Here is a 25,135-nt window from a genome sequence, read left to right as displayed (position 1 = left end):
CAACCTGGATTACATTACAGTGATAAGTGAAGTGCTTCACTGCCGATATAAGTGCAGTGAAACCTACAATTTGTCAGGCGAGGTCTTTATATTGGCTCATGAAGGGAAAACAAATGAGTGATCAAGGTAATAATCTCCCTTTTTTGTAAGAACGGTGGGAACACATACCTTGGCATAGTCTGCTCCGTGTTTCTCCTTGTAACCGTTCCGACAGACAGTGTAATTATAGAAGCGGGAATTTTTGATCAATCCAACCCATTCACGCCACCCAGGCGGAACGTAACTTCCATTATACTCGTTGAGGTATTTGCCAAAGAATGCTGTAGAAGAGAGAAACAGGGAAGACAAGCGAGGGTTTCTATTAAAATCCAGAACATTCCCTTTATTTCTTGCTCATTACTGTCCCCACATGTCTGAGTGCTTTGCTATGATTTGATCCGCATATATGTATATGCATGTTGGATCGGATTTTTCTCATTGCATAAGGTCAGAGATGTTAGTCTGCCCAAGAGAAGGCTAATTACTGACAAACACATCAGCTTGGAAACCACAGGCTGTGCATCGGCCTGAATAACCTGACTACACCACCCATTCCAGCGCCTGCCCGTCACTCTCACAAATACTGTCTGATGAGACATGACAGCAACTTGGCATGTTGGCCCTGTTTGCACTTCTCACAGTAGACAGCCAGGCAGGCAGGGAGGGAAGCGAGGACAATTTTAACTGTGAGAATTTTTCTATCAGAAAATAGAGACAGGCCAGCAGGACATTGTTGTTACTGATGGGCTGTTGAGAGGTTGTGTTCCTCTCACCAACCAACACCTCACAGTTTTCACGTTTAAAAGCTTGAGAATGAGGCGACCACATAGTAGGGTTTGAGCAGTTGGATGATTTTATCTTCCATCGCCGATGGTGAAGCCACCACCGTGATGCCACGCTCTCGACCCTGCTCCACACAAACACCGATTCCACTGTCTGCTATACTCTTAGCACCAGGGTTTTCCCCAGGGGGAGGTGCGACACCGCGTGGCAGAAAGCAGCTCGGTGGCCAAGACAGTGCATAACACAGTGTCCAAATTTGACACCGCACAGACACACACAAAAAAAATTAATTCATCCAAGATGATCTTAAATATGATCAATCTATCTTTGTTAGTTGGCTATGTACCACAGGCTTTTAAGGTGGCAGTAATTAAACCATTACTTAAAAAGCCATCACTTGACCCAGCTATCTTAGCTAATTATAGGCCAATCTCCAACCTTCCTTTTCTCTCAAAAATTCTTGAAAGGGTAGTTGTAAAACAGCTAACTGATCATCTGCAGAGGAATGGTCTATTTGAAGAGTTTCAGTCAGGTTTTAGAATTCATCATAGTACAGAAACAGCATTAGTGAAGGTTACAAATGATCTTCTTATGGCCTCGGACAGTGGACTCATCTCTGTGCTTGTTCTGTTAGACCTCAGTGCTGCTTTTGATACTGTTGACCATAAAATTTTATTACAGAGATTAGAGCATGCCATAGGTATTAAAGGCACTGCGCTGCGGCGGTTTGAATCATATTTGTCTAATAGATTACAATTTGTTCATGTAAATGGGGAATCTTCTTCACAGACTAAAGTTAATTATGGAGTTCCACAAGGTTCTGTGCTAGGACCAATTTTATTCACTTTATACATGCTTCCCTTAGGCAGTATTATTAGACGGTATTGCTTAAATTTTCATTGTTACGCAGATGATACCCAGCTTTATCTATCCATGAAGCCAGAGGACACACACCAATTAGCTAAACTGCAGGATTGTCTTACAGACATAAAGACATGGATGACCTCTAATTTCCTGCTTTTAAACTCAGATAAAACTGAAGTTATTGTACTTGGCCCCACAAATCTTAGAAACATGGTGTCTAACCAGATCCTTACTCTGGATGGCATTACCCTGACCTCTAGTAATACTGTGAGAAATCTTGGAGTCATTTTTGATCAGGATATGTCATTCAAAGCGCATATTAAACAAATATGTAGGACTGCTTTTTTGCATTTACGCAATATCTCTAAAATCAGAAAGGTCTTGTCTCAGAGTGATGCTGAAAAACTAATTCATGCATTTATTTCCTCTAGGCTGGACTATTGTAATTCATTATTATCAGGTTGTCCTAAAAGTTCCCTAAAAAGCCTTCAGTTAATTCAAAATGCTGCAGCTAGAGTACTGACAGGGACTAGAAGGAGAGAGCATATCTCACCCATATTGGCCTCTCTTCATTGGCTTCCTGTTAATTCTAGAATAGAATTTAAAATTCTTCTTCTTACTTATAAGGTTTTGAATAATCAGGTCCCATCTTATCTTAGGGACCTCGTAGTACCATATCACCCCAATAGAGCGCTTCGCTCTCAGACTGCAGGCTTACTTGTAGTTCCTAGGGTTTGTAAGAGTAGAATGGGAGGCAGAGCCTTCAGCTTTCAGGCTCCTCTCCTGTGGAACCAGCTCCCAATTCAGATCAGGGAGACAGACACCCTCTCTACTTTTAAGATTAGGCTTAAAACTTTCCTTTTTGCTAAAGCTTATAGTTAGGGCTGGATCAGGTGACCCTGAACCATCCCTTAGTTATGCTGCTATAGACGTAGACTGCTGGGGGGTTCCCATGATGCACTGTTTCTTTCTCTTTTTGCTCTGTATGCACCACTCTGCATTTAATCATTAGTGATCGATCTCTGCTCCCCTCCACAGCATGTCTTTTTCCTGGTTCTCTCCCTCAGCCCCAACCAGTCCCAGCAGAAGACTGCCCCTCCCTGAGCCTGGTTCTGCTGGAGGTTTCTTCCTGTTAAAAGGGAGTTTTTCCTTCCCACTGTAGCCAAGTGCTTGCTCACAGGGGGTCGTTTTGACCGTTGGGGTTTTACATAATTATTGTATGGCCTTGCCTTACAATATAAAGCGCCTTGGGGCAACTGTTTGTTGTGATTTGGCGCTATATAAAAAAATTGATTGATTGATTGATTGATATCAAGAAGAGTTCGCTACCTGGAGTTATACTGAGCTGCGAAGGCCCGGTGCGACCCGTGCGCAGGCTGAAATGAGGCAGGGAGTCTAACAGAGCTTCAGCCGAATGTCTTGTGGGAAGGCACTATGCTGCTTGGCTCATAACAGCCTGGTGGCTTGCCGCAACTTGGCGTTCTTGCTGAGCACAGACTTTTCCTGAATGGTGAGGAAGACTCTGCCGCTCCAAACATGGCCGGATGAGAGCTGCTTGAGAAAGTCAGCTGAGGTGCTCTGTTACTCTGCCGGTTACGGTAAATTCATAAATTAGTATTAGTAAATAAAACTAAATACTAATTCATTATTTAATTTATTGGTATACATTTTAAAGAGTGTAAAATGAAGTATGTACAACGTACACCCACCCCCCGCCGATTTCCTTATGCATCACAATGTTATTGTAGACATCGTGATTTTGCAGTTAAGCACACTTTGCCCAACACTACTACATGGGGCAGTTTATGTTAATTGTTGCATACAGCTAAGTGCATGTGCGCATGTAACTGCATGTGTGCGCACTTCTTCACTAACCTGTCCTATACCCGGTGTTGTTGAGGTAGACGGCAAAGGAGCGTGGCTCATGCTGGGCTTGCCAGGAAGGAGAGGAGCAGTTCTCATTGTTGGTATAAGTGTTGTGGTTGTGGACGTATTTGCCCGTCAACATTGAGGACCGTGACGGGCAACACATGGGTGTAGTAACAAAGGCATTGGTGAAAGTGGTTCCTCCATCTTCCATGATCTTGCGCGTTTTATTCATTACCTGTAGAGAACCTGGAAGGCAAAGTAAAAATATTCTAAATTAACTGAAATGCACCACACACTGTTACTTCAATAAAAACCAGTCAGCAGTACATCAGACCATCATTTTCATGGGGATTAACATTGTGTGAGGTCGTGCATTACTTGCCCTTTTTTAATGTATTCTCTAAGGGGCAAAATAAGAATTCATTGTGCCTGAGGTTAAACTAAAAAGGTGCCAGATGGCCCTTCTGCACATACTTATGGTGTCTTGAATATTTTATATGAGGAATAAGAACACATAAACAGTGAAGCAAGTATTTAAAAAGACAAACAAGAAAAGATGAGGCTCTGAGAGCACATAACTCTGCCAAAACATCACACATTTTTCATCATTTTTGTGAAAATGTTGAAAAAAAAATGCCCTATCTCACAATATTAAAGAAATTGTTGGAAAAAAAAAATCCTGGATCTGCCCCTTAATCAGGTCTGCTCCAAAAGTTATTCTTCCTTGGCCTGTAACTCACCCTTTCAAGAAAACTGACATAGTTTTAGCTTAATCCTGCTAAATGGCAGACAAACAGCATCAAAAACATTACCGCCTTGGTGGAGGGAACAATAATCGGGATCCACTGAGAAGGAGGGGGTGGGGGTGAAGGACTCAAGGTATTCCAGAAAGGATGCCAACCTTACCCAGCTCAACATCCTGGTCGTCTGTCATCACAAGGATGATGTTGGGGCGGATGTTCCTGCGGTCTCTCTGGATGCGACCCCTCAGGCTCTGAGCCCTTGTGGTGGTGAAAGTCAACGAGCCTGGAGACCAGTCCAGAGACAGCAGGGCCATCCAGGACAGCCACTGCATCAGCATGGTGCTGAGGAGATGGGACGGGTATGTGGGAGGATTAATGAAGAGATGAATAGAGGGATAATAGGTCCTGCCAGGCCACTCACTCAAATTCGTGCAGCTCTCACAGCCGTAGTGGACTACAGGGAGACATAAGGACAAAACAGCTGAAGAAAACAGAAATAAAGTCACCACTTTAAAAGGAGCAAAACAGAGAAAGACATTACTGTCTAAGAAAAAGAGTCAATGAGGAACCCAGACTCCCTTTACAACGGTGCAGCATATTTACTTAAAGAAACTGCACACATCTGGTTGCAAATCATGTTCAAACACTTTATCCTGAAACTGAAAAGCCAAGAGGATTCTTCTGAGCTTGAAGCCATGATGGCTCATGAAAGAGAACTAATAGTTCAAACATATGTTGTGCAGTAGCAGAAGCTCCATCAATCGTCTCTATGAAAACAAGATCGTTCAACCTCAAGTCTTCTGACCAGAGCTGAGAAAACAAGATGATCACACCAACCAATGAAAACTCTACAGTATAAGCAACTTTAAATAAAAAAAATTTAAGACCTCTCACCTCAGAGAACACCATTAACCACAGTGGTTTTGCATTTGATTTGTCTTATGCTGTTCTTGTACTTCTCCCCTTTTGTATTTTTGTTTTACTCTCTATGGAGTCACACATAGGACCTTTCTACTGAAGAGCTGCTGCTGCAGTCAGCTATGCTCTGACCACGACATTGGATGGCCACTCAAACACCCACGACCACTCTCCAATGCGAACCAATCACAATACTCCATCCATCCGTCACTCACAATTCACCCCCTGGTGATTCAAGCGTGACAGAAGGCCTGCAAGGGGAAAGGAGGGGTGGTGGTGGCAGTGGTAGGGAGTTCCGCTACATTAACCGCAGTGCCGCTATCACCAATCACACATTACCATCAAGTCGTCATAGCCCTTTGCAGCCGTTTGCTCACTTCTACTTTAATGCTTAGTCATAAAAATACAACATCCTCTGTGGCGAAATGCCAATGACCAGCATAAAATTCATAGCCGTCTTAAACTGAGCATTAGAAGAATTAATCAGATAATCGTGTAAAAAAAAGAGTTCCGATTTACAGGTTTCAGTGAAATTTAATTAGTTTCCATCTCAAATGATAAAATTCATTAACCCATTGTATATATGATGTGCACACATACAGTCAGTGGTAGAGAAAAACCCAAAATAAATAAACAGGAGTCGGAGCCGATATGTCCAAAAAAGGCTACATTTTGTGTTCTATCACAATCAAGAATAAACAGCATAAAAAAGTCAAGCAACACATGACCACATGACCTGGGAACAACAAAGTGAGCACATAGGCTTTTTTTCAAACGGCCAGTTCAACTCAGATTCAAACCTGATCTCACTAATTGACCGTCTACATTATACATAGCAAGTGACGAGATCCAATCTGTATGTCCTCATGTGCCTCTTATTCCCATCGGTTGCAATAGTAATGCAGTCACACACGGAAACCGTCACACAATTGCTGTCCACGTCATTGTGTTCACTTTCTCCAAATGCAAAACTCACATGTAGTCCTGACTGACGGGATGTGTATTACAAAAAATAATTACAGCTGATGGTGAGTTTATATCCATTTGTATATTTACATTCCTACGTTTATATATTATATAACATTTGACAGGGGGTACACTTTCAGGGGCACTGCTGTCAGGTGACAGCTGTGCAAGTGCGCACACATAGAAAAAGTGATTGCACCCTAATTTACAATCTAAAACACGATAATGGAAAACACAGAGTGTGGAAGAAAAAGGCATTAAGGGTGCAGAAAGAATGAGCAGTGTCACAACTCAGACACTGCCCAGTGAACCTACACGCACAATTTGTCAGTGTGGGGCACATGTCCATGTGAGGCGTTACAGACATAACCAAGCACACTCAGAATCCAATTTGAGTGGTCAGACCAAAACAGATTTGCAAAAATGTGATTTGAATCGCATTTAGGAATGAAACAGATTTGGGAAAAAACATATTTAATGTGACTTTTCACCATTCAGACTTGCAACATGGAACCAGATCTGAACTGGATATGCACATAAATCAGATTTTTACTGCCATGGAAATGGACACCACCTGGTTCTGGACTGTGGAGGATTGGCATTAGCTTGCACAGCCATCCATCACCTCCGCTGCTGGAGTAACCTCTCTGCCTGGCCAAATTCAAGAGCATTACACCACAACCGATGTAACAAAGAAACCGATCACCTGCATCATCACTGCCTGTAAAAACAAAAGTGTCCTATGAACAGCAGTCGCACTGAGTGGCAACATACTGATCTTTATTCTGAGTTAATGGCCTGAAAAGAAATAGTTGATGACATCTCAGTCTGGTCAAATCCAATAGGACAGCTGCCATTTCAACCAAGGACCAGTCACTAATGTCAGTGAGTAAAAACTGTAACCTAAAATGATCATTTTTTTGCTGCCAGGCAAAGCATCATTCCCTCCCCTCCCTCAACTACCCCAACATTAATTAATTAAACTGATATATGAGTAGAGATTAAGTCTTTTAATTGATTTATTTTTATATTAAAGACAATGATGTATCATGGAAACTAAGCGGGCATGACTAAAGGGCAAAAAATGCTCTGCAGAAAACATTCACACTTTCACCTCTGCACTATGACTGCATGCATAAATGGTGAAAGGATGACCAATACAAGACTACTGAGCATAAATTTTATTTCAATGTTGCATTTATTCTTATTTTTTATTACTTTTTACAAAACAGCTCTTACTAAGATAAAACCAGTGTAATTTTATGCAAAGAGAGCGTGCAAAATGCACATTTTACCTGTTATACCGTTGGAAAATTTAAGCCATCTTAAAAGGGGGCTTAACTAATTAAATGTCAAATAAAATAAAGGAATGTTAGTGAATATGAAGTGCCATCTGTAAAAACACTTCAGTAGAATTGTGTATAATGTGTACAGGGGCGTAGCACCAAATTCTGGGCCCTAGGTACTAGCCATATTGAAGACCCCCCCACTGTTATGTTCTTTTATATTAACGCAAACACCAAATTTCTAATGCGTAGTCAAACGAGGTCTAAATCATGTATATCTTAGATCACACCTGGGAGTCACAATCCTTTTTAAAGTTGGGGAAGCAATATTGAGTTGGGGGGTCTGGGGGATGCACGGGAATGCACCAAATTGCACCATTTTCTAGAAAAATGGTGCAATTTGGTGCATTCCCGTGCATTTTAAATTTGGTCCCCCAGACCCCCCAACTCAATATAGCTAGCTTTCAAGCTCACCTCTCTTTTCAAAGAATTTGGTTAGCAGCTGCTTTCCCTCATTTAGTTTTCTTTCCCTGTCCTTTCTTCTCTTCTTTTTTGAAATCCGGACTTTGATTTTTTAGGAAAGACATATTTTATTTCAGCCTAAACACTAGGGCTGCAACTAACGATTATTTTACTAATCAGTTCATCGGTCGATTATTTTTTCGATTAATCGTTTTTTTGGTTTGTTTTTTTTACTTACATGTGAGTTTTGCCATTATTTCTTTAAGTGAGTTATTATTAAAAGGCCTTTGTCACACAACATCAACGTTTGAGCTTGTAACAAAGTTATGTTATATTCTCGTCAAAAACATACCTGGAGTAGTGTTTTGTTTTATTTTGCACATACATACGAGGGCTGTCAATAAAGTAACGGTCCTTTTTATTTTTTTCAAAAACTATATGGATTTCATTCATATGTTTTTACGTCAGGGACACGGTCAAATGCCTTCTCCAGATCCACAAAACACATGTGGACTGGTTGGACGAACTCCCATGAACCCTCGCGCACCCGATAGAGCGTGTAGAGCTGGTCCAGTGTGCCGCGACCAGTACAAAAACCACACTGCTCCTCCTGAATCCGAGGTTCGACCATTGGTCGAATTCTCCTCTCCAGTACTCTGGAATAGACCTTACTGGGGAGGCTGAGGAGTGTGATCCCCCTATAGTTGGAACACACCATCCGGTCCCCCTTCTTAAACAGAGGGACCACCACCCCAGTCTGCCAATCCAGAGGCACTGTCCCCGATCGCCATGCGATGTTGCAAAGGCGTGTCAGCTAAGACAGTCCCACAACATCCAGAGACTTAAGGTACTCAGGACGGATTTCATCCACCTCGGTGACTTCGGCCTGGGTAATGGATGAGTCCACCTCTGAGTCCACAGTCTCTGCTTCCTCTTCGGAAGACATGACGATGGGACTGAGGAGATCCTCGAAGTATTCCTTCCACTGCCCGACAACATGCCCAGTCAGGGTCAACAGGTCCGCACCCGCACCGTAAATAGTGCTGGTGGAGAGCTGCTTCCGCCTCCTGAGGCGCCGGACGGTTTGCCAGAATCTCTTCGAGGCCGACCGATAGTCCTCCTCCATAGCCTCCCCGAACTCCTCCCAGATCAGAGTTTTTGCCTCTGCGACCACATGGGCTGCGGCATGCTTGGCCTGCCGGTACCTGTCAGCTGCCTCCGGGGTCCCACCTACCAACAAAGATAAGTAGGACTCCTTCAGCTTGACGGCATCCCTTACTTCCGGCGTCCACCACCGGGTTCGGGGATTGCCACCGCGACAGGCACCAGAGACCTTGTGACCACAGCAACAATGGAGGTGGAGAACATGGTCCACTCGGACTCCATGTCTCCAACCTCCCCCGGGATCTGGGAGAAGCTCTTCCAGAGGTGGGAGTTGAAGACCTCGCTGACAGAGGGTTCCGCCAGTCATTCCCAGCAGACTCTCACGATATGTTTGGGCCTGCCAGGTCTGACTGGCTTCCTCCCCTCCCAGCAGATCCAACTCACCACCAGGTGGTGATCGGTCGACAGCTCTGCCTCTCTCTTCACGCGAGTGTCTGAGACACGTGGCCAAAGGTCAGATGATACGACTACAAAGTCGATCATCGACCTCCGGCTCAGGGTGTCCTGGTGCCACGTGCACTTATGGACACCCTTGTGCTCGAACATGGTGTTCGTGATGGACAAACTGTGACTAGCACAGAAGTCCAACAACTGAACACCACTCAGGTTCAGATCGGGGAGGCCCTGCTTCCCGATCACCCTCCTCCAGGTCTCACTGTCGCCGCCCACGTGGGTGTTGAAATCCCCCAGGAGAACAATGGAGTCCCCAGTCGGAGCGCTATCTAGTACCCCTCCCAGGGACTCCAAGAAGGTCGGATACTCTGCACTGCCGCTCGGCCCGTAGGCCGAGACAACGGTGAGAGACCTGTCCCGACCCGAAGGCGTAGGGACGCGACCCTTTCGTTCACTGGAGTAAACTCCAACACATGCCAACAGCCAGGGGCTGTGAGCATGGACCGGGCCACCGGGCCACCCGCCCTCGACCGCCACCCAATCCTACTGGGCGACATCTCAGTCCTTGATTTTTTACTTGTCATGGAGGTTCTGAACTGCCCTTAGTCTGACCCATCACCTAGGACCTGTTTGCCTTGGGAGACCCTACAAGGGGCACAAAGACCGCGACAACATAGCTCCTAGGATCATCCGGGTACACAAACTCCCCCACCACGATAAGGTGGCAGCTAGAGGGGGAGCTTGATAAACTCTCACATGAAAATTCAGTAAGGTATGTCTTCTATAATACATTCCAATTCTAAGGTAGAAGTCTACTAGTGTATACTAAGGTATATCTAAAAAAGAAGAGTAGAATAGAGTAGAGTAGAGCCACTTAGGTGCCTGGTCTTGAGAACCAGGGATGGTAGGTTGTCTCAACTGTCTCAACTCACTCTCAACTTGATCCTACTGGTCGTAATAGACACTCAATTTACTCTGCATGGGGTTGCATCAATGATCGTGGATATTAACATATTTTTCACATGCACAATTCAGTCGCAATGCAAGCTTGATGTAAATGCAACAGATCACAGCCAAGACTTATGAGAGCTGACAGAATGTCATGATCTTGTAGGTCTTTTGCCGCTGCAAAAAAGGTGTCATTTACTTTCCACATGCAACAACACAGACGTGTGGCACAGTATAGCACATATCTTTTAAAGTAATGTGGTAATTCTAAAGGTTTGAGTGCTAACAGACACATGCGACAAAAGGCATTATGGGAAATGAATCTCCTCTCAGTCACTGGTTGGTTGGTTTATTTTGGTATTTTCACTTTGTAAAAATGACAGAGTTGCCATTAATGGCAATAAACTGTCTGGAATTAGTTTTGTTTATCCATAAAATCGTGAGTGAAAAGTGCCTTGCTTTTCATGTCTCCTGCCACATGTCTGCGTCATTGCATGTGGAAAGTAAATGACACTTCTTTACAGCAGGGGGTTGGATGCATAAAGACAGACGCTCTGGCTCATTGCTTGTTTTGGGTTTGTAATCGCCTTTGATTTTACTCAGAAGCCTCAGTGGTGCTTAAACTTGAAACTGGCTTATCAGAAGACGAGTCAATACAAAATTAGCGGTTAGCTGTAACTTCCGCTAATTTTTTGGAGCAGTTTAGCGTTATAAAAGTTAATTTTTCAGTTAGCAGATTAGCAGTTATTGAAGCTAACGTTTTGGTTAGCTGTACCCACCACTGTCCACGGCAAATACAGCCGTGTGTGGGAAGCTGCTCACAGCCAGTTGTGTCAGATTTCTCCATCATAATCTTATTTAATAAAATGAAACAGGATGATATTTTTGGTCATGTTGCGGCATCTGAGTTGAAATTACTTCTGAAGATCAAGTAAAGATCCAAGCCTATATACAGTACATTTGAATGTCTTGTTATCTACTGTGGACATGCAGTCAAACTAGGTGCTCTTTGCCATGTTAACACCACTAGATAAGCTCTGTGTGTAATCCACAACAGCCCTGCAAGTTATTGTGTGACACTGGTGTAAAGCCTCTTGACAGCAAATCCACTTTTTTTTTTAAGAGATGAGTATACGCTGTATCCCTGCATATCAGGACCACTGCACCAAAGCCTGCAAAGGATGCTGGTAAACGAATGACACAGCTTGATATACTTTTTCAGTCCAGATCATTGTCAATGATCAGTCTGAAAGTCACACCAAAACAAATTGCTGCATCTTTTGCTTTTGTCACATAGCACAAGGAAGCGTCTGATTTGAATATTTCAAAGTAAGCAGCATATGGAAACATCTATGCGCATCTCAGTTCTTCACCTGTGCATATTCATACGAGGTCTATCCCTAAAGTATAGGTCCTTTTTTTCAAAAACTATATGGATTTCATTCGTATGTTTTTACGTCAGACACGCTTGAACCCTCGTGCGCATGCGTGAGTTTTTCCACGCCTGTCGGTGACGTCATTCGCCTGTGAGCACTCCTTGTGGGAGGAGTCGTCCAGCCCCTCGTCGGAATTCCTTTGTCTGAGAAGTTGCTGAGAGACTGGCGCTTTGTTTGATTAAACTTTTTCTAAACCTGTGAGACACATCGAAGTGGACACGGTTCAAAAAATTAAGCTGGTTTTCGGTGAAAATTTTAACGGCTGATGAGAGATTTTGAGGTGATACTGTCGCTTTAAGGACTTCCCACGGAGCGAGACGTCGTGCAGCGCTCCCAGGCGCCGTCGTCAGCCTGTTTCAAGCTGAAAACCTCCACATTTCAGACTCGATTGATCCAGGACGTCGTGAGAGAACAGAGAAGTTTCAGAAGAAGTCGGTTTCAGCATTTTATCCAGATATTCCACTGTTAAAGCAGATTTTTTTAATGAAAGACGTGCGGACGGGTCCACGCGTTGGGACGCAGCCGGCGCAGTGCGGCGGCACAGGAAAAACACCTCCGTGTTGATAACCATTTGTAAAATCCAGGCGGCTTTTGATGGCTTTCAGTGGAGTGAGTATATGAGAAATTGTTTAACAGCTGAACATGTTCCAGCTTGTCCTTAAGGCTTCCAACGGAGGTGTTTTTCCTGCGGCGGCTGCGTCGCGGTGACTGCGTCCCAACGCGCGGCCCTGTCCGCACATCTTTCATTAAAAAAATCTCCTTTAACAGTGGAATATCCGGATAAAATGCGGAAACCGACTTCTTCTGAAACTTCTCTGTTCTCTCACGACGTCAGATCAATAGAGCCTGAAATGTGGAGGTTTTCAGCTTGAAACAGGCTGACGACGGCGCCTGGGAGTGCTGCGCGACGTCTCGCACCGTGGGAAGTCCTTAAAGCGACAGTATCACCTCAAAATCTCTCATCAGCCGTTAAAACTTTCACCGAAAACCAGCTTAATTTTTCGAACTGTGTCCACTTCGATGTGTCTCACAGGTTTAGAAAAAATTTTGATCAAACAAAGCGCCAGTCTCTCAGCAACTTCTCAGACAAAGGAATTCCGACGAGGGGCTGGACGACTCCTCCCACAAGGAGTGCTCACAGGCGAATGACGTCACCGACAGGTGTGGAAAAACTCACGCATATGCACGAGGGTTCAAGCATGTCTGACGTAAAAACATAAGAATGAAATCCATATAGTTTTTGAAAAAAATAAAAAGGACCTATACTTTATGGACAGCCCTCGTATTTTGTGTTTAATCAATGGACATGTTCCAAGATCCAACAACTGCCAACTTCAGATCTGGAACATTTCTGCATGATATACCAAGAAGTTTATAGTTTAAGTTTGTTTTAAGGTAATTTCAAACTTAAGGCCCTGTCTATGGGCAGGTGTTTTGGAAAATGTAGCCATTTCTATATGTGTTCTGGCTTTTCATCCACAAGCAAACCATATTGTAGATCAGTGAAAACTGAGCTTTCGCAAAACTCCTTCTTGGGTGGAGACGGTCAGAAACGGTGTCCGTGTTTAAATGTAAACAAGGAAAACAGCGTTTTTGTTTTGCAACATCAGATTGTGTGCTGCGTCCATTGTTTGCATGACATGAATTTCTGCAGTGGCGGAGAAAGTGAAAACAGTGTTGTGTTTCATGCTGCTATCTGGACTATTTACATGCAGATGCAGACACACACACACACACTTACTGGTCCTCTATATAAAGAAACAGGTGTCACCGTGAGCTTCCGACGTTGACATTCAACACAGACTCTCCAAGCTTGTGATTGGCCAGCATGGCTATAGCACCACCTGTTGCTTTGGCATGATTTTGATAGCAGTTAATGGGACTTTAAAAAAAAACAGTGCTTGCATAGATGGCATTGAAAGACAAAAACATAAAAAAACAAGGCAGAAAATCCCAGTTCTCAAAAATACCAGTGTATGTGTGTCCAACCCTTTTAGCTAATGCTCAGCCGAGTGCCACAAAGAAAGTTGTTACTGTTTAGCAATAAGGCTTTAATGTGCTGCTACTGTTAAACTGTAGTGTCACTGCTTTGACATTACTTAATTAAATTTAATCTTATTTAACCAGGTTAGTCCCATTGAGAGCGAGACCTCTTTTGCAAGGGAGACCTGGAGAATTATAAAGTTTTCAATTCATCTAACCTGCATGTCTTGAAATATGGGAGGAAACTGGAGCACTCAGAGGAAACCCATGCAAACACGGGGAGAACATGCAAACTCCACAGGTGGGAATCAAACCCATGCCCTTCTTGCTGTGAGGCAGCAGTGCTAATTACTAAGCCACTGTGCTGCCATTAAAATGTTTTGTAGTGAAACTCAGATAAAAACACATTATTTGTGTAACAGTACACATAAATGTACTGCAAAGGTTTGGTACAGACCTGTCGGTTTGGTCCCTGATGTGTATCACACAAATACAGTGATTACACATGCAGACATTTTTTCTGTTGTTAGAACTCTAGGGGAGGTGATGGTCTAGTGGTTAAGTGTTAAGCTTGAGGCCAGAGGATCCTTGGTTCAAATCCCAGCCTGACCGGAAAATCACTAAGGGCCCTTGGGTGAGGTCCTTAATCCCCTAGTTGCTCCTGGTGTGTAGTGAGCGCCTTGTATGGCTGCACCCTGGCATTGGGGTGAATGCGAGGCATTATTGTAAAGCACTTTGAGCATCTGATGCAGATGGAAAAGCGCTGAGGTATATAAATGCAGTCCATTTACCATCTTTTCCTTGTAAATCTGTATGTCCCCCGATTAACTTTGGCAAAAGAGTGCATGTTGTTATGTCAATTCATCGCACAGTGCTGGCTCTGCTATGTGGGAAAACCACGGTTCCTCATTTAATAATTATGATGGCATGCACAACGCGAGATCCTCTGGAAACACTATGGTTCCTTATTTAATAGTTATGATGACATGCACAAAGAGGGCTCTGTTGTATGGGTAAACCATGGTTCTTCATTTATTTATTATGACTAATGGTGTAATAGATCATAAAAGCCAGGGTTTGGATTGGATATGATTTTTAAATCATGGATCAGATTGTTTTCTGATCAGCAAAAAATAAATAAATGAAAATAAAAAAGCAAATAAAACAAGAAATAATACTTTGCTTTCAGTTTTTAAAAAGAACTTACTAATGAGCAATGAAAACAAGGAACTTTTGCCTGTGGTCCTGATTAAAAACAAAAGGTGTCCAATATTCTACATAATATTTTTAAAGTAAATACTTATTTTAAATTGCAATATGAACATTATGAGTAAATAAATAATAGCCTTTGTCAAAATCATGAAAAGCAAAAAAAAAAAAAAAAAAAAAATATATATATGTCCACCACAAAAACCTTGAACTAATCAATATATATATATATATATATATATTGATTAGTTCAAGGTTTTTGTGGTGGACAGATGATACAATTTAAAAAAAATTTAAAAATCAAGGATTTTCTCCTGGCGCGCACCTTGTGTGCCCCAGGAGCTTCCGTAGCCCCCCCCCCCCGTCCCGCTTACTTCACACAACAACAACATGGCTAACGCGAACGCAGAACGACAAACTTTGCAGCATGTCTTAAGCCAACTGCAACAAAAGGCAGCAACACAACAAACTTATTCCAACATCTAAAACAGTGGCATACAGCCAAGTGGCAGAAATGCCACTCTTTATGAGGTGAACAAGAGAGTTACAACAAACAAACTCCTGCTAAAAAGCAGCTTACTGTGGTGGAATCATTCAACAAGTTTTTTTTAACACAAAAGAACAGGTGGAACTTCAATTCCAGGAGGTAAGTAGAGGTTACTTTTGTTAAGCTTTTGATCAAACAAAAGCAAAACTTGTTTTGGGTTACTGTCTTGTACTCATTTTCTTTAAAAAGTAAGAAAAAAAAAATCGAAAAGTCTATTTTTTCTGTTACTTTCAAATAGTTCATGTAATTATGCCACACTTATGCACCACTCTGCATTTAGAAGTTAATTAGAACATTTTTACGAGTTTGCTACCCTTGTAAGGTTAAAAACAATAGCCAAAATGACACTGGTATGATGTTAGCTAATTACAGATAATGCTAATGATAGTGGGTACATTACACACAGTGTAGCTATGGAATAATGAGACATCTGGTGCTGAGGTGGTGGTAGTGGGGGCCCCAGATGAAATTCTGCTTAGGGCCCTATAAAGGCTTGGGCCAGGCCTGGAAACAGTCAGGACATGCTGTGGACTTTCAGCCCCCTTAGCTGCACCCACACTTTGAGCACGAAGTTCAGTGGGCTCAAGACTGCACAATTCCTTTAATTTCTGAGATTCTTGCCTGTTGTCTACGATGGCACACAAGACTGCTTTTACAGGCTGCTTGAGTCCACAGCTGCATTTCTTCCTCTCAGACTGATTTGACTGCAATGGCATTGAAATGAATTCAGTTATCACTTTAAAAATAAACACCATGACACAAAATCACACTTAAATAAACTTTGTAATTAAATCTGTGGCTGAGATGCCAAACTGTGTGAAGCGGTCTGTATGAATCAAGGATCATCAGTTAAATCACTAATTATAACAATGGACCTGGTTTTACATCAAACATCACCCAAAGTGAATGGCAGGAACACAAAAAAATACTGAGTGCAATGCAGACCCAAGTGATAAACATCTAAAAAAATATGACTTGTGCGATTCATTCTCCTGATGGAACATCAAAACGTCTGTGCACCAACATTTCAACTGACTGAAACTCAGTCCCCAAAAATATGATCAAATAAACACCAGGCCCGAGGTTAGCCTGTTAGCTTGTTCAATAGCTTGAGCATAAGGGCATGTTAGGGCATAGTTTGTCCCAGCCAGGTCATACATGGCCTCACTCAAGCTCTACCACTTTAACCAAATATGGGTTTGCCATGACATAGGAAGAGTAAGTGTCGCCAACATGGTGACACCCAAAGCAGCAATGTTTAGGCTTCAAAATTGCTCTTACAGGTCTGTAGAAGACCTAAGCAGAGTTTGCCCAGTCCGTATACAGTTCATGTCCACACCTAGGTTTGCGTCATCTTTAAGGTGCTTCCAGTGAACAAGCTTGTCACACCAAATGCACCAATTGCTGTGCGTTTAGTGTTAAAAACCCATTTGGTGTTTTTATAGCTGTGGATATGCAACCATAGTCTGTTGTTGAAAACCCAGGTTTTAAAAACACGCTCAAGGCAGCTGAGCCCCGTTATGAAGTGCCCCTCTCTCCTTTAATATTAAAAAGCAAACAAACAAACACACAAACAATCACTTTAATCCACAAACACAAACCCACGGTAAATACAGAACCTTAACTCAAACAAAACCACAGAAGCGCAGAATCAGATGCAGCTTAGTCCAACAAACCTGTTGATAATAATGACTCAGATCAGGTTGCATAAAACAATGCTACCCCACTGGCTGAGCGCAGTGTCTATGTTGCCAAGCGTGATGTCACTTATCAGATATTCCTTTGGACAAATGGTAACAGTGATAAGCAGAAGTCCAAACAGACTCAAAATTTCTTTCACACTGTGCAAGACCGGAATTAGTCAACCAGCATGCATTTTAACTTCCAATGATACCTGACAATAGCCTCTCCATAGAATGGATAAGTGAGAAAATGATCAGGAAAGCTCAGGGCTGTGTGCTGACATGCTGAACCATAGTTGTGTCAGTAGCAACACTGTCTCAAACAACTGACATGGCAATTCAAAACACCCAATGTGATGTGATCAAAACACAAGCAGGCAAAAAGACACAGCTGGTACCATGGATGACAGTGAACCCCCTCTTGTGCTGTGGAATATCTATTCACCTGTTCCTCTTTCCTCCCTAGATCATTAAAGGATAATTTCTTAATTTCCATCAGTGCTGTGAATGCTGAATAAACTCTGAGATAATTAGGCTCCTGTCCATCTCAAGGTGACCCGTGATCAAAAACAAAGCATCTTTACTAATGCACATCACGGACTTTCCAGTACACATATAAGATCTGGACCACAAAGCTGATGAACACGATTACATTCTAAGCCACAAGATGAGTCCACAGATTACTGTCGTAGCAGCTGGTTACAGCCCAGGTGGTTGGTTGGCTCTATGAACTTTGCCCCATTTAGTAAAACTTGGCACACTTGAAATAATGTCACTCAAACTGACAATCCCCCATGGAAATGTAGTACACTTACAACCCCCGCCGCAAAAAAAAAAAAAAAAAAAAAAAGTACTAGTACATTTCTTGAGAGCTTCTATCAAAATGCCCCAGTGGCTATATGTGTCTCACACTGTATTCTCTGCTACCAGCCCAGTGGCAACATAAATACACTGAAATTACTGTGCCAGTCAGAAATTGTTTTTATCCATACATGCATATATGTATGAATAAATACAAGGGACAAATACTAGTAGTTTAACAATGCACAGATACGAATTGGAAATCATTTTAAAAAGCATGAGGTACAACTACATGAATATGCCAACGTCTGGATCAATCTAAATGTAATATGATCGCATTGATAGCCTGATTTGAATGTTATCAATCGGCTGAGTTAATCTGCTGCTTCTGCGTCTTCAAATGCTGGCAAAAGTTCAAAGGTCAGCGTGAGGCTCTTGCAATGGTGCTCACAGTAGTGTTAACACTGTCTGCATGCAAAGATACTCAAGCAATGCATTGCTCTACTATCTTTCCCTGCAAAGTACTGTATAAACTAAAGCATGACTTGTGTGAGCTTTCCATTCGGTTGACAATTTAATGCAGTCATACAGGTTCAGAACGGGAAAACCTGTTTAAGCACATTAAACAAGATAAATGAGAAAACTGAGGCATACACTCACCTAAAACACAATTTAATTTTAGCACATGAGAATTTGTTCTGTCCTGACCACTGATCTTAGCTCATTGACCAATATCTTTGAAGCAAACCGGCCACCATATTACCACTCCCATGTAACGCTAGGGCTGAAACGATTGAGTAACTCAAATAATTCGATTGCAAAAAATGTTCGAAGCAAATTCTGTGCCTCGAAGCTTCGTTTAACATTGTAGTCCATATGCCAGGCTTGTGGTGCTGTAACATCCCCAGAAAAAACACAGAAGAAGACTAGAGCATGCGCGCAGGCAGTGCAACAGCTAATCCATTTAGCACAAAAGCTACACCTTTCCAAAGTGACACACAGAGTAAATTAAAGTCTGATGTTCTACACTGATCATTTGAAATAGCTTACTACACATTTAAAGCGAAGCAGTGTGTTTGTCTGTTTTTTAAAAAACACAGTTTCATCCGCTGCCTGCTCTACATGCAGCAGCCAGCTGCTGTTTCTCTCTCTGCCCGGTATGAGGGGCTCAGCATTCCCCTCACACCGGGCGAGTCACAGCCCCCGTCCCCGGACACACTGACAAACAGTCTCTGGAAGAAGTCCACTCTTTCATCTGTGTTTTGCTCAGACTCACACTGAGTGTTTCACTTTTTAATGTTCACTTTTTTGGGCAAAAAAAAGTGTGTTTTATAAGGGAGGGCTAAACACCCATAATGCCTACGCATCTGCCATGTGTGAAAGGTTAACTTTTGGGTAATGTCTAGTTCTGTTTCTCCAGACTAGACATGGGCCAATAACCGGTTTCACGGTATACCGCTGTATGAAAAAGCCACAGTATCAAAAGCACTAAAATTTTCCTTTATACCGTCCCTACGGTATGAGCGGGTTATGAGAATTCTTGACAGGCAGAGCGGAGGTGGCCGCTGCCGCCCTTCCCCCTGGCGCGTACCTCTGTCTCTGTTTACAAAAAGACAACTGTTAGATAGCTCTGCATCATGGTTGAAGGAGGCGAAGCCTGCACTGAACTTTTCCTTCCATCTAAAAGGACCAAGTTGGCTTTTTCATTTTATTTTCCACGGAATAGCCCTTCAAACAAAAAACAGTGGTAACAAAGCACCGTAGCTATGGCCTGTGTTGGACTCGGAGCGATTCAAGATACCCGCAAAGGATTACATGGAAGGAGTAAACTTTATCCCATATTTGAAACCACTGAGAGGTACAAGCGGTGGACTCGAGTCATGCTTGTGGTTGACCAAATTTCTCCCACAAACATGTCAAGAAGGACAAATACATCTATTCCAAGCACTTTGCTGGTGAAGCTGGGCTAAGTATTGAGCATCCGGAGTTCCGGACCTTATTCCAGCCACATTTCTCCCTAACCAAGTAAGTCATGTTTCCCATGGGGCAGATGCTACATGTCTAAAAGAGTGACTATTATTTTGGTATTTTCTCTAAAGTTATCAGTGGTATAGTGCTCGTAGCGGTAGACATCGCGTCATTTAGTGTGCCTGAATCACGTGCGCTTCATATGCAAATAGCCATAATGTTGTTAAAGCGCATTTTAAAGCTATACATAATAGAGTGAAACTGCTATATTTTTGCCCACGGTTATCATACCATCTAAATCTCATACTGGCCCATGCCTACTCCAGACGAGACACTTTCTAGAGTTTATATGGATTAAAACAGCTTTAAAGATAATGTTTGTAACCTGGTTGGATGTTTACGTCCAACAAGGATGTAATAAAATCATTTATTACAGCATTTATTTATTTGTCTGTCTGTCTGTTAGCAGGATTACACAGAATTGCACAGATTTTGATGAAATGTTCACCACAGATAGATATTAGACCATGGAAGATCCCATTAAATTTTGGAGGTGGTCTAGATCCAGATCCAGATTCTGGATCAAGTTTCACTTTATACAGGCTTTGAAAGATTACTTTTAGCAGGATTACGTCCAAACTACTGCACAGATTTTGACAAAATTTTGAACAGAGATACATATTAGGCCATGGAAGATTCCATTAAATTTGGAGGTGATACGGATTCTGGATCAAGATTTCCCTTTATATAGGCTTTGAAGGATTACTTCAAAACTACTTCATGGATTCTCACCACATTTACACCACAGATACATAATAGGGCATGGAAGACTCCACTGAAATTTGGAGGTGATCCATATTCGGATTGGTGGACGTCAGAGATCTCTGATTGCTCTTGTTCCAAATTATTTTATTTATACAGCACAAATCATAGCAAAATTTGCAGCAAAAGGCACTACACATGAGCAAGATTTAAATCTTGCACACCCCAATGCTAACCGCACACTGGTAAGGGAAAAACTCCTCTGGTATTTTATAATTATAGGAAGATACCTCAAGCAGACCAGAAACAGTGGGGTGACCATCTGCTTTGGCCATAGTAATGAAACAAAACAACACATAATTGTCAGACCATGCAATAATACAAATGTTGCAGCTAAGCAACCACTCACAGTCCAAAGTTCACAATGAAAGCCATTCTGATAGGACACCCCAGAGGCAAAAACCAGAGTTCCAGCCACACCAGTTCTCCTACATTACAAATACAGGACACAATATGCACAATTCAGAAACCATACAGTGTTTACTTCTGAATCATTCTGCTACTTGCTTGTCTCCAACATATGAGCTAAATTGGAATCTGCCAACTCCATGAACACTGTGAAAATGTTTCAAGTCATTTTCTTAAACTCTTTATTTTTACAGAGTCATTACTTTATGTCATCCAGTGTGATATAAGTAGAACAGAGTCCTTCTGTACATCTGTGGCACAAACAAGAGGTCTCTATTCATGCACCCAGTCAGAGGACTACTTTCTCCCTCCTCATTGTTTTGGAGGATTAGCTCTAATGACCCCTTAAATGAGCCTTTACTGTACTCCTCACAGTTAAACTGGGGAGGAAGGGGTGGTGGTGGTAGGGATGAGGAATATTGTGGATGGATTCAAGGAACAAAAAATGTCCATGTTTCAAAGGGTTGAAACAAAAAAGGCCACTATGGAGGTTTCAGAAACACAGCTGCCTGATACACAGAAGAAGATGTGCAATTTTCAGATTACTGGCCATCAACACCAGGGACTTTTTTTGCATACCTCAACACCCTACCAATCCTTACTTTCATGATTTTTCCCCCCAACTCTACTTGCTGAAAACAGTTCATTCACTCACTCTCTTTTGGCAGATGCAGCAGCGCTCAGTGATTCAGTGTGGCGACACAGACAGCTGTGCTTTGTCCACACCGTAAAGCTGAACATAATAAAGTTGCTGCTCGTGTATCTATCCAGGCCAGTGCTGCTTGGCTGGTTGGCAGTCATGCCCTCCAGTTAGGAGGGCATGACCACACACCCCGCTGCACCCCGACCCTCATCTGACCCACGTGGTAATGTGGCTTTGATGGCGGCTTGTTTAACCTAACCTCAGCAACCTGAGGCTACCCACAGACAGGGGTTAAGAGGGGAAACACCGCTGGGAGAAAAAAAGTGTTGAGGAAAAAAAAGAAGAGAGACGAGGGGGAAAAGCACTGAGGTAGGAAGGTAACACACATTTTAATTTCAGCAACAGCACGTGGGCTGCATCTAGATTAGGTCCTGCTAAATTAGACCTTGGAGTATGGACAATGCACTCACAAATGCATTACACAATAATGTTAGAAACCCATGTAAATGTAAAATAATATATTTGTCAATGAAGCCATTGCTTAATTTTAAGTAAACTGGGTAATCACTTTACTTAAAATTGCAGTTACTCAAGCTTGTTTGCCAATATGGCTTTAACTTTATACTATGCATGATAACATGGCTTGAAAGTTGTTAGTAGGTTCACATGTTCGAATCAAGATTCATGGAAAACCCAAACCAGATGCCATGTCTGTGTAAAGGCATTCAGTAAGTCCCTTCAGGACAATGGCCATTTCAAAGTACCTTAAATCCCTTTTCTTAATCTTTATTGCAAGGGCAGGATTGAAGTGGCAGTGCACTGACCTTCGGGGGGTGGGGGGCATTTCCTGACTTTTGCACTTGGAAAGCCAAGTTATATTTGTCTCCTGTTGTGGGTCTGTTCCGTTCATTGTGTATTTATTTGTCTTTTTGCATGTGTATGTCATGTCTGTCTCCTGCATGGCGTTCTGTCATGGTAAAAATGGTAAATGGACTGCATTTATATAGCGCTTTTCCATCTGCATCAGATGCTCAAAGCGCTTTACAAATAATGCCTCACATTCACCCTGATGTGAGGGTGCTGCCATACAAGGCGCTCACTACACACCGAGAGCAAGACGGGATTAAAGACCTTGCCCAAGGGCCCTTAGTAATTTTCCAGTCAGGTATGTGTGTGTGTTGCCCTGCTTCTTGTCTGTGTGTTACATACATTCCCCTCTTCTGTCAGTCGTGTGCTTGTATGTGAGGGCGCACCCCTGGTTCATGTGTGAGCCGGTGTGTTTGTGTGTGCGTGCGCATGCACGGACCCCATTCATGTCTGTGTCTGGTATATGAGTCTGTCTCCTGGCTGTCATCCGTGTGTGTTCGGTCAAGTGTGCCACTCCTCCCTGCCTCCGGTGTGTGTCGTGTGGTTGTTGTGTGCGCCACTTTCATGTCTTGTGTTTGTCAGATGTCTAGATTGTTGATCATCTGTATTTGTGAATGTGTCTGTTCCCAGTCTGTGCCCCGGCGTCGTCCACCTGCTTCGGGTGTACACTGGTTTATTCTTAGTTCCTCGTCTTTGATATGTTGTATTCTGGGTTTTGGTTTTGCTCATGGTTTTGTTTTGAATGTCATATATGTTTGATATCTTTGATGTTCTTAGTTTTTGTATTCATTCACCTCCGCGGCTGTCTGTTATTTCCGTGTGTGCATTTTTCTTCATCCGTGGTTTTGATTGGTTATTGTTAATTATTTTCCTACTCACCCTCTGTTGTCAGTGTTATTATTCTATCTCTGGATATTGTCTGTGTAGTTATGTGTCTCCGTGTGTTCTGTTCATTCACGTGTATGTGTTAGTTATGCCTTCTTGCACAAATGTTGTCGATTAGCTCCTTATTTATAAGCCACACCTTGTTTTCCATTCTGTTGCGGGTCAGTTGCCTTTGTTATGAGTGTTTGTCATCTCCTCTTTGTTCCTCAGGTTGTAAGTATTTTTGTGTCTTCATACTCTGTGGTATGTCTAATTTTTGTTTGTCCATTTCTTCTGCCACCCTCATTGTATATTCACATCCTCTCAATATGTTGTATTTTTGTGTCACCTTGGATTATTAAAACATCTTGGTTTTTGTATCTTTACACCTGAATCTGTTGTTGTGATTTGGTGCTATATCACTGAAATAAATTTAAATTAAATTGAAAAAGTGTATTTAAAAAAAGATGCAAAAAACAAATTGGATGCTAGACCATCATCTCCTGCAGACGGACGGATGCCAGGATGGATGGGATGGACACCTGAATCCCGGCTGCTTGCTTATGGGTTCAATTTGACTTAGTTTCTGGCTCTCAATCGTAAGAGTCTTCCCCGTTTCTGATGTTCTGAAATATGGCCTGATCCATAACTAAAAACTGCATTCCGATCTGGATCGTGAGTTTTGTGATTCACTGCACCCCAATAATTTTCACAAAGACACCAACTGAAGTACCTAACTGAAGAGGGGGTGAAATTAAATTTATCTCTATAAGCTAACACAGAAATCAGACAAATTATAGGAATGGTAAGAGTGATTTAAGCAGCATGTCTTGCTTCCCATACATGGTACTCATATCACCCTTACTCCAAACCTGTTTGGTTTAGGGTAAGAGTAATAGTCACCCCTCTGTTAATATTAGATTGGTTCCATACCTGAATGAACTATCAGCTTGTGGCAGAGTAGGGAAAGATGGAAAATGGGTCAGTTAGGTGGTTCTTGAGGACTGGTTTAAGAACCATTGCTCAGAGTCTATATGTGGAAACAATTTACCTCTATTTGTCTAGTTTAATTCACATGTGGAACAATGGAATAGGATTTTCTTTTAATTCATTGTTTGTTTTTGTTGGTATGGCCAAAGTGGATGGTCACCCAATTGAGACTGGTCTGCTTGAGGTTTTTTTCCTAAAATCAAAAAACATCTGAGGGATTTTTTCCTTACCAGTATTCCCAATGTGGTTGCACAGGGGAGGGCAAGGTTTAAACCTTAGCCCTTTGGAGTCCAGGGTATAATTGGGCGTTTTGACTACTTTTGGTTTTACCTTAAGAAACCACTTACTTTGTCGTGTTTGGTGTCATTTTGTTCAGCACAACCTCATCTGAGTGACTTTTCAGTTTGTCTTTCATTCTGACATATTGTATTAACACAGTGAACATAAATTCATACAAAAACATAAAGTCCAAATAGAAAA

General features: G+C 42.3%; 1 protein-coding gene across 4 annotated transcripts in view; it reads right to left on the bottom strand.

Moving 5' to 3' along the window:
* sulf1 (sulfatase 1) overlaps window positions 1-25,135 on the bottom strand; it is a 96,639-nt gene that overhangs the window by 41,446 nt on the left and 30,058 nt on the right. For 3 of the 4 annotated variants that reach the window (XM_034169860.1, XM_034169876.1, XM_034169884.1), the window contains exons 1-3: window positions 4,462-4,636; window positions 3,562-3,801; window positions 169-320 (exon numbers count right to left, since the gene is read on the bottom strand). In XM_034169860.1, the coding sequence (XP_034025751.1) occupies window positions 169-320; window positions 3,562-3,801; window positions 4,462-4,636 (567 nt within the window). Of the gene's footprint in view, window positions 1-168; window positions 321-3,561; window positions 3,802-4,461; window positions 4,753-25,135 lie in introns of those variants that run through there. The other variant, XM_034169868.1, reaches the window with a different exon arrangement.

The sequence above is a fragment of the Thalassophryne amazonica genome, chromosome 1 (genome assembly GCF_902500255.1).
Source record: "Thalassophryne amazonica chromosome 1, fThaAma1.1, whole genome shotgun sequence".
NCBI lineage: Eukaryota > Metazoa > Chordata > Actinopteri > Batrachoidiformes > Batrachoididae > Thalassophryne > Thalassophryne amazonica.
Note: the sequence above shows the minus strand (reverse complement) of the source record. Positions and strands in the feature narration are given on the sequence as shown.